At 40.1% G+C, this 9,092-nt stretch overlaps 1 protein-coding gene across 1 annotated transcript; it reads left to right on the top strand.

Annotated features, from left to right (window-relative positions):
* The first annotated feature begins 509 nt into the window (after positions 1–509).
* Positions 510–8,766, top strand: LOC148040397 (homeobox-leucine zipper protein HDG2-like). Its single transcript, XM_087699171.1, has 11 exons — positions 510–1,062; positions 1,256–1,530; positions 1,679–1,796; positions 2,268–2,456; positions 2,985–3,557; positions 4,102–4,203; positions 4,316–4,537; positions 4,629–4,827; positions 6,558–6,910; positions 7,708–7,809; positions 7,911–8,766. The coding sequence occupies exons 1-11, from the start codon at positions 955–957 to the stop codon at positions 8,325–8,327; spliced, it is 2,658 nt and encodes an 885-aa protein (XP_087555297.1). The 5' UTR covers positions 510–954; the 3' UTR covers positions 8,328–8,766.
* The last annotated feature ends 326 nt before the right edge of the window (positions 8,767–9,092 follow it).

Below are 9,092 nucleotides of genomic sequence, written 5' to 3'. Positions count from 1 at the left end.
TGGTCTCGCACGACGCAGCATTACGAAAGTTGCCCCAATCGAATAGTACGTCCTTAAGTTTTATATCGCCTCCGTTTTTGGAGACAATATAATTTGCGCCATGATTTTACCGCTCACCTTTTACCCTGTCGAACGCCCTCCCGCGCCCCCCCGCGCTCGTAGACAATGCTTATTGTTTCTCTTAAATTACCTTCGTTTACAAACGAAAAGAGATGGAAAGGGAGATAATAATCCCTACTTCGTAGGCCAAACGGTAAGGTTTTAAAAAATTATAATCTCCAGTAAGGATAGCTGTTAAAACCTAGGAAGCCACAAACGTGAAATAAATCATACAGTGGGCCGGGCCTATATATATATATATATATATATATATCACGTAGAGCTGGTTTGCGCTCCAGGGCAGGAATTAAAGGCTTTCACACCCCCGGCGGCCTTAAAGCCTCTGGGCTAACATCTCGAGTTGTCTGATGAGTTAGTTATATCGATCATGACCGTAGCCCTGGCAACTCTACAGAGACAATATTGGAGCGAGACCCTCATGTATTCTAATCAATCTCTCTCTCTCTCTCTCTCTAACAAATATTACACCATTTATAGACCCAACTGCGCTTCATGTCTTCCAATGCTCATATTGTTATAAGGGCCTACGCCTCCTCCTCTAGGTATACTGACAATAGACTTGCCTTAGCTGGCCCTTCTTAGATTTCTATTGTATGGCATATGTAGCTTTCCACAGCTCTAAAACCCTAAAGATACTAAAATACTTACATTCAGTTGCCTCTACAACTTTGACTCGGTGTGCCATTGATGCAGCAGTAATGCAAGTGATCTCGGCTTAAATAGCAGCTGCCATCTTGGAAAGCTTCCATCCGCATCATTCTCATCTATGAAGATGCTCCTGCATCTATAGGTTGTTTTATTTAGTCTGATTTAGATCTAACACCAATTCCTGCAATGAGTATGCCTTCTAGTGATCTCAGGGTGACTTCAGGCAAGCTCATGTCTCCGTTGCCAATGAACACGATGAACTACACGTCGTCCTCCGGATTAACACTTGCGCTGGTAATATTGTTTGAACCGGCGAAATATCGTGTTTACAATGCAAATTATTGATGTTACTTCCGTATGGGAACCATCAAGAAGGACCATTTGTATTTGTTGCAAACATTAGAGCACTTGTTAGGGTTTAAGAAGATTAAATGTAAGTCCCAAAAATCTATAGCTAAGAGAATTCATTAGTTCATGCTTGCTACAGGATCAAGGCCCCATTTATAGTCGAGATTCCGCCCAAAGCGCAGATAGCGAGCAATTATTGCACAATAATCACAGCAATATGCAGATGGGCATGAACATGGCCAACATGCAGATGCAGATGAAGGATGCAGACGAGTATGAGAGCAAGTCCAGCAGCGACATTAATCCAGACGCGATCTCTGCCGGGGAAGACCAGGTGGATCAAGACCTGCACCATCGCCCGACCAAGAAAAGATACCATCGCCATTCCCAGCACCAAATCCAGGAGATGGAAAGGTTTGCTCCAGCTTGTTAATCAAATCTCTTGGAGCCTACTACATTAAATGGACGTACTTATATGCTAATACTGATATTGATCTTGCTGCTCGTGTCTATCCGGATTCACTATTTTAGTAGCTTATTGGTATAGTGGTTGTTGAGTTAGGGTATTTAAGGAGTGCCCCCATCCAGATGAGAAGCAGAGGCTGGAGCTGAGCCGGGAATTGAAGCTGGACCCTCGGCAGGTCAAATTCTGGTTTCAAAACAAGAGGACGCAAGTGAAGGTAGCAATTTTGGGTATCTTCAAATTATGAAGAGATAGTAATGTGTGGATTATTATTTCGATTTTCACACACCATATCCAGTTTTGTATAATCACCAGATGAGCATTTGCATTTAATTATACTGCTTATATAAGAATATCAGTCGCAGAGTGCTGATATATACATACATACATATATATGCTGATACACACGTAATATATCACAATATTTAACTGCAATTGCATATGTCATTGGAGCTGATACATACGTAAATGTATCCTGATATTGTAAAAATATATCATAAAATGTCACTGCAATTGCATACGTCATTGGAGCTGATACATAGGTAAATATATCCCGACATTGTAAAAATATATCACAATATTTAACTGCAGTTGCATGCATCATTGGTGCTGATACATACGTAAATATATCCTGATATTGTAAAAAAATATATCATAAAATGTCACTGCAATTGTATTATTGTTGCAGGCCCAGCATGAGCGCCATGACAACGCATTCCTGCGAAACGAGAACGAGAAGCTCAGGACGGAGAACCTCGCTTTGCGCGACGCCATCGCCAACGTGGCATGCCCCAGCTGCGGTGGGCCCGCCAGCCTCGCTGACGTGTCGTTTGACGAGCAGCAGCTCCGCATCGAGAACGTTAGGCTGAGAGAGGAGGTTTGATCCTACGTGGCGTTCATCTATTAAATATTAATTTAGTCGAAATCCAACTACTAACATTAATCAGCGGGTCCGACGTGAGATTGTTGACTGGTATTAATAGTAACATTAGAAAAATCACTGGCGTCAAATATGCCAGGTTAATAGTAACATTAGAAAAATCTGCAGCATCAAATATGCCAGCTTAAGCCCTTGTACCGTGTTTGAATATTAGGGCGCATTTGTCAGTCGTCCTAGTTGGTCTAATCGATATGCTTATATAAGTAATGCCAATAGGGTAGGTGCCCCAAGGTACTGTAGCTACGGATAAATTTTTACACACTTTCTAAGAGCAAATAAAAATGAATAGCACCGGAACTGCATGGCCAACTTGAATGATTTCTTTCAAAACGGCAGTCACGTCAAACGACATATTTTAAATTTGTAACTTGAACCCAGCACTTCAAGGCTACTTTCTCCAATTATTAGCTTAGATCCTGTGCTTACACCATGCTAATCTATCCAATTACTACATGATTAATGCAGATTGATCGCATTTCTACAATCGCAGCAAAGCACATCGGCCGTCCGATTTCCACCTTCACTGGCTCCACACCGTCGCCATCACCCGCCCAGTCCAGTCTTATCAACAACAACAGCACAGCTACCACTACTTCTCTGCTGCCTCTATCTACTTACAACCCTAGCAATACTGCTTATAACAGCTCATCAGGAGAGATGGAGCTCCTGGCAGTTTCTAATTTCTCTCACCAGCCCGGTCTGCATGCATTAAGCGAGCACCATAATAGCGGTAATATCAATGTCGTGGCACGGCAGCTGGGCCTGCCCGACAGCGAGAAGCCCGTGGTAGCAGAGGTCGCAGCTGCGGCTATGGAAGAGCTGATCCAGATAGCCCAAGCGAGCGAGCCGCTGTGGGTGCTGGACACTAACACGGGCATGGAGGTGCTGGACCCTGACCAGTATCTGCAGAGGTTCCCTAATTCTTCCCCTCTCATGGTCAGCTACAACGCCAGCCATAGCCACAGAACCGAGAGCTCAAGGCACACAGGCCTCGTCATGATGAACGCTGCTTCACTCGTTGAAGCTCTCATGGATGTGGTGCGTTTATTATCATCATGGTCATCATACATCATTATTATTATTATTGACAATTGTCGTCATTTTTTAAAAGCATATGTTGCTATGGCAATGGGTAGTTAGGTGATCTAGCTGTCAGCTTGAAGTCCTAGTTAGCTAGCACTTTGTAGCTACAGTCTCTTTCTTTCTCTTCTTCTTGTTCCGTTTCTGTTTTTCCCCCTCTCAAAGTATTAAGTTTTCCTTTTTATTAATTATGATCGAAATTCACACAAGAAGATTATTTCTCTCATTAACCATCAAAATTAGAACATGAATAAAAGAAACCAGCCGGGGCTTGCCATGCCAGGCTAGATTTTGGAGGTATGCGATCTGATTGGAATTGATACTATTAAGGGGTTGCTTTGTTGATGCTGTTATCATTTTGACATGATATGACTTCTCTCTGTTATACTATGCCCAGTGAAAAGAAAGAAGGAATGGATTATCTATTTTCTCGAGAGTCAGGCTGTCTCGCTTTCTCTCTGTCATCTTTTTCTTACGGTAAGCTTTCTAAAAATTACTACAGAATCGGTGGACGGACTTGTTCTCTTCGATAGTGTGCAAAGCTCTTCCTGTGGAAGTTCTGTCGCACGGGGTTGGTGGCAGCCCGGATGGGGCCATGCAGCTGGTATAATATAATTAGATACGTACTTTCAGTTAATGTGATCATGGCTTAATGGGAGATTAATATTGATTAATGATTTTTTCGATAATTAAGGTTGCAAATTATATGATGGCAGATGTACGCGGAGTTGCAGATGCCGTCTCCCGTTGTCTCAACGAGGGAGAGCTACTTCGTGCGCTACTGCAAACGCATAGTCAACAGGCAGTTATGGGTGGTCGTTGACGTGTCGGTGGACAGCCTCATGCGTTCCACCTCCTCGCCCTCCGCCTTGTCTCGGTGCAAGAGGCGACCCTCCGGTTGCATTATAGAAGACGCCTCCACAAGCTGTTATTCAAAGGTTCTTCATCATTCCTTAACCTGCCAATGCCAATGAACCTACGTGTGATAATTGTGATTGCTAATCAACAACCTAATCTTATGGCATGCAGGTGACATGGGTAGAGCACTTTGAGGTCCTTGACGATGTTAGGGGGGGATTGCAGCAACGTAGCACCTTGTATGAGCATTTGCTGAGGAGTGGCTTACCCTTTGGAGCCCAACGTTGGATGGCCGCTTTGCGCCACCACTGTGAACGTAACTCAGCTCTCCTTGCCCCCCATGATGACATTCCCTCTTCAAGGGATCTAGGTACTACATATCGATAACCTTAAGAAATTCTTAGAACATGAGACTATTTTCATTGATTTTATTTAACTATTGCACTTCTATTTGGCACCATAACATTTGGCCAATTATACTCGTAAATGGTTTCAAGAAGTTACTTGGTTATAATTTCATTAAAAACTCACATAGTTTTGATATAAACCATGGGTAGTTGGACGTTGCACAAAGACTTGTGCCAGTGTATTATAGCAGTTAGGAAACCCTCTCTAGAAAATGTAATCAAGGCCATCAAGCATAATTGACATTAACAAATATCCTTGCATGCAACATCTTTCCATCCCTAACTTTACTTATAATTCATGCCTTGTAGAAGTGAAAAATTAATCAAGCCATATTAGGATTAGTTTTGTCTCTATTTTTTGATTTTGGGATGTTTTCCCCATTAATGATGCACAAATGAATCCTTCCCATCTTACATCGATGTGTGAAAAAATCACAATTTGAGCTAGCTTTTTCTTTAAGTTTTCATAAGTAAACTAAACCTGTGTACTTTTGAAGAGGTGTTTTCTATTCTAAAACCATTTTGAGAAGGTCATTTCTAAAGTCCGAGAAAACCTAAAATGAAGTGAAGTCCTCTTTTCCCAAACCCCACGATTTACCAATTAAACTCAAAGAGAGATATGCCTTTTCTAATAAACCAATTTTGTTGCTAAAAGGCATTGTAAAAAAGAAGCCATTGACTTGTCATGGTAATGATGTGTTAGGAGTATGATGTGGGGTGTATGTTAAATTAACAAACTTGGTATGAATCTAATAGCAGAGCATTGCTAAGTTTGGATGATTGAATACACTCTACATTTCTAGTTCGAGAGAAGAATGTGTTGACCAATGATGACTTAGTGGAAAACATTTGTCAGTTGAAATATGTTTTCTTCAATGAACCAAAATTGGTGTTCAAATTAGAGCTACTCCATCAATATTTTTGAAGTAAGATTAGTGAATCTTAGAAATTTTTACATATGATTCAATGAAGATTTGCAAAATGATTTATCTTAACAATAGACCTTGGGGACATTGAAAATGATAAATGAAGTAACTTGTATATTTTATATGTAGATTTGGTAAGAATTCATAAAAAGATTTGTGAATGAGAAATGAGTGTGGTGCTCTACTTAGATCATTTTTTACTCTATTTTTTCTAACCACTAACTTATTAGTTATACAAGTATGCATGAGGCCTACAACACTTGCATTGAGAGAGAGAGAGAGAGAGAGAGAGAGAGAGAGAGAGAGAGAGAGAGAGAGAGAGAGAGCATGCAATTGGCTATAACTCCACGTGCATATGTGTGCATCCAATTGGCTATAACTCAATTGGCTAAGTTGAACGCATGGTGACAAGATGGTATTGAGTTCAATACCTACATCTGCACAATAGTAAAAAGGGAAATTAGGACCTAGGTCAAGGGGTTGATAAAAACAAGTGGCTACAACCCACTTGATTGATTGATTGATTGATTGAGAGAGAGAGAGAGAGGGAGAGAGAGAGAGAGAGAGAGAGGTTACACATTTCCAAATTATCTCTTCGTATAAAATACATGTAGAACTTATTAGTTGGGGTAAATTTTTAAAGCTTGAACAGCCAAAGGAAACCATTACCCTAAGCATGCGCTTATGACATGATATTTTGACCAAAGTTACACTCACTCGTAACGTACTTAATCTTGTGGGTGATGGAATGATCATGGTATGTGCAGTAACTCCGACATGGGAGGGTCGGAAAAGCTTGCTGAAGCTGGCCGAGAGGATGACAAACAATTTCTGCGGGGGAGTGAGCGCATCCATAGCCCATAAATGGATCACTCTCTCGGCTGGCAGCAGCACGAGATCATCATCATCATCAGCAGTTAGTACTACTGCAGCGATCAGCAGCAATGGAGGAGGAGGAGCATCATCATCCTCAGAGGACGTCCGCGTTCTGATAAAGAAGAGTGTGGACGACCCAGGCCGGCCCCCGGGCATCGTCCTCTGCGCCGCCACCTCCATCTGGCTGCCCTTGCCTCCCTCTCGCGTCTTTGCATTCCTTAAAGACGAGCGCTTCAGAAACGAGGTATTACCTACACTTTCGGCTTATCATGGCTAGTATTGCTAAGTTCTATTGTTGGTATTACTATAATTATTCAACTCTATTATTATTCTTCTCGTCATACATTAAGTTCTATCATCATCATTCTTATCATTATTGTTATTGTAATCATGATTGTTCATCATTATCATCGTGGTTACCATTCTTATTATTATTGTCATTGTTATTGCTATCATGATTATTCTTGGTGTTATTGCTATTGTGACTATTATTGTTATCACCATCACCATTCTTGTCATTGCCACGATTGTTATTGCTATCCTACTATTGTTGTGTCTATTATTTCCATTATGACTATTATCACCACCTTTATTATTTATTATTGTCATTGCTATTGATTTTTATTTATCATATTGCTATCATCATTATTGTCATTGTTACTACTATTATAAGATGACTATAGCATAACATATTATCTTATATTTACTTTGTATATATTATTGGCTCATATAACAAATAGGCATTTTTTGTTTTTTCATCAGCTTCTACTCTTCAATGTTGATTTGGGCATCTTAGCTTATTCAATTAACATCTTATGAGCTAAGTTTGTGTTTCTACTTAATGTTATTTTGTCTAGTCAAATAAAACAAGCTACTTTGAAGATTGGGTGTGAAACCATATTAAGAGACAAGCGTATTTATACATTCATATATTGCTATTAATATTGAAAGCCTAGAAATTGATTTTGGTCACCATTTGTTTTTCCTAAGATTATATGCTTGATAAGTACTTCCCATGATCATTTTTAATTATGGATGCAGTGGGACATCCTGTCTAATATGGGTGTTGTGGAGGAGATAGTCCATTTGGGATTCAAAGGCCAAGACCCAACCAACAACCATGTCTCTCTTCTTCGTGTAAATGTGAGTTACCTTGTCCTATCTTTAAACCTTGTAATTAAGCATGTAGTGTTACTAATTGACACAAATATTGTTATATGACTATATTTGTTGAAAATATTCAGGTTGTAAGCTCCAATCAGCCCAACATGCTCATCTTGCAAGAGTGCATCTCTGATGAGACATGCTCAATGGTAGTATATGCCCCTGTGGATGTGGCAGCCATGAGTGCAGTATTGAATGGAGGAGATCCCGATTGTGTGGCACTGTTACCCTCAGGCTTCTCCATTCTACCAGATAAGCCACAACATCATCACCACCATCATCACCTTCATCCAAACAATGGTGCAACAAATGCTCAACTAGATTGTGTGCCCAACTCACCCGGCTCACTCCTAACTGTTGCTTTTCAAATCTTGGTTGATCATGTTCCCACTGCGAAGCTCTCCCTTGGCTCTGTAGCCACTGTTAACAACCTCATCTCATCTACTGTCTTACGCATTAAGAGTGCTCTCCTTTCAACACCTAGCACAACCATATGATCTCACACACCCTTACCCACTCACTTATTTCTTTTAGGATCCACATCTTACCATTACTAGGAAAATTAGATATGATACCTCGTCTAGTGAAGGGGTACGTACATAGGAGGAGAATTCAAATGTAATTGTTCTCACACTCATACACATCAACATCACATTTCATACATGTTGCATGCATTGCTTCAAACCAACCCACTGCCAAATGTAGGAGTGGTTTGAATTGTTGCAAGCAACTCATTATATATTCCACACCTTTGAGGGCACGTCAACACTTTTACATGTTGAAACCCACAAGAGCGTTGACTATCCCTCAAGTTATCAATACCTTGTTGACTCCCAAGATGATGTAGCTTATGTATGGCATGCATATCAAATGTAACCCAAATTTTGGGGTCAAATGTAATTACCACTTAGCTACTTCAACTTAATTTAACTTGCCTTTAAGTTGATAATCATAATCATTTTTCATTTTTTCTTAAAATTCTAATGTTATTTTTGGAAGCTACCTTGAAACCAAAACATATAGCACTAAATGCAGATGTTAAAATTGGATTTTTTGTTGGTATAATATGAAAAGTCCATACAAAGTCCTTATGATGTTCAATCCCTTGTAATGCCTTAGATTTATGGAGAGTTGAAGGGTTTAGATATGTTGATGCCATCATTTCTAAAGGTGAAAAGAAGGTTCAATGTCTCAATGCCAAGATAAAGGATCTTATGCATGTATATATAAGCACTAGGACAAAATTAGATTGAGTAATCAAA

This window comes from Lygodium microphyllum, chromosome 2, assembly GCF_053477565.2.
Source record: "Lygodium microphyllum isolate KBCC chromosome 2, Lygodium_microphyllum_v1.1.10, whole genome shotgun sequence".
Taxonomy (NCBI): Eukaryota; Viridiplantae; Streptophyta; class Polypodiopsida; order Schizaeales; family Lygodiaceae; genus Lygodium; species Lygodium microphyllum.
The sequence above is the reverse complement of the archived record's forward strand: the minus strand, read 5'-3'. Positions and strand labels throughout refer to the sequence as shown.

Bases quoted from the DNA above. Each gene is read 5' to 3' on its own strand.
- LOC148040397 (XM_087699171.1), top strand. From the start codon at position 955: ATGAGTATGCCTTCTAGTGATCTCAGGGTGACTTCAGGCAAGCTCATG. The intron at 2,457-2,984 runs GTTTGATCCTAC...TGATTAATGCAG, and splicing joins ACGTTAGGCTGAGAGAGGAG to ATTGATCGCATTTCTACAAT. The intron at 4,204-4,315 runs GTATAATATAAT...ATATGATGGCAG, and splicing joins CGGATGGGGCCATGCAGCTG to ATGTACGCGGAGTTGCAGAT.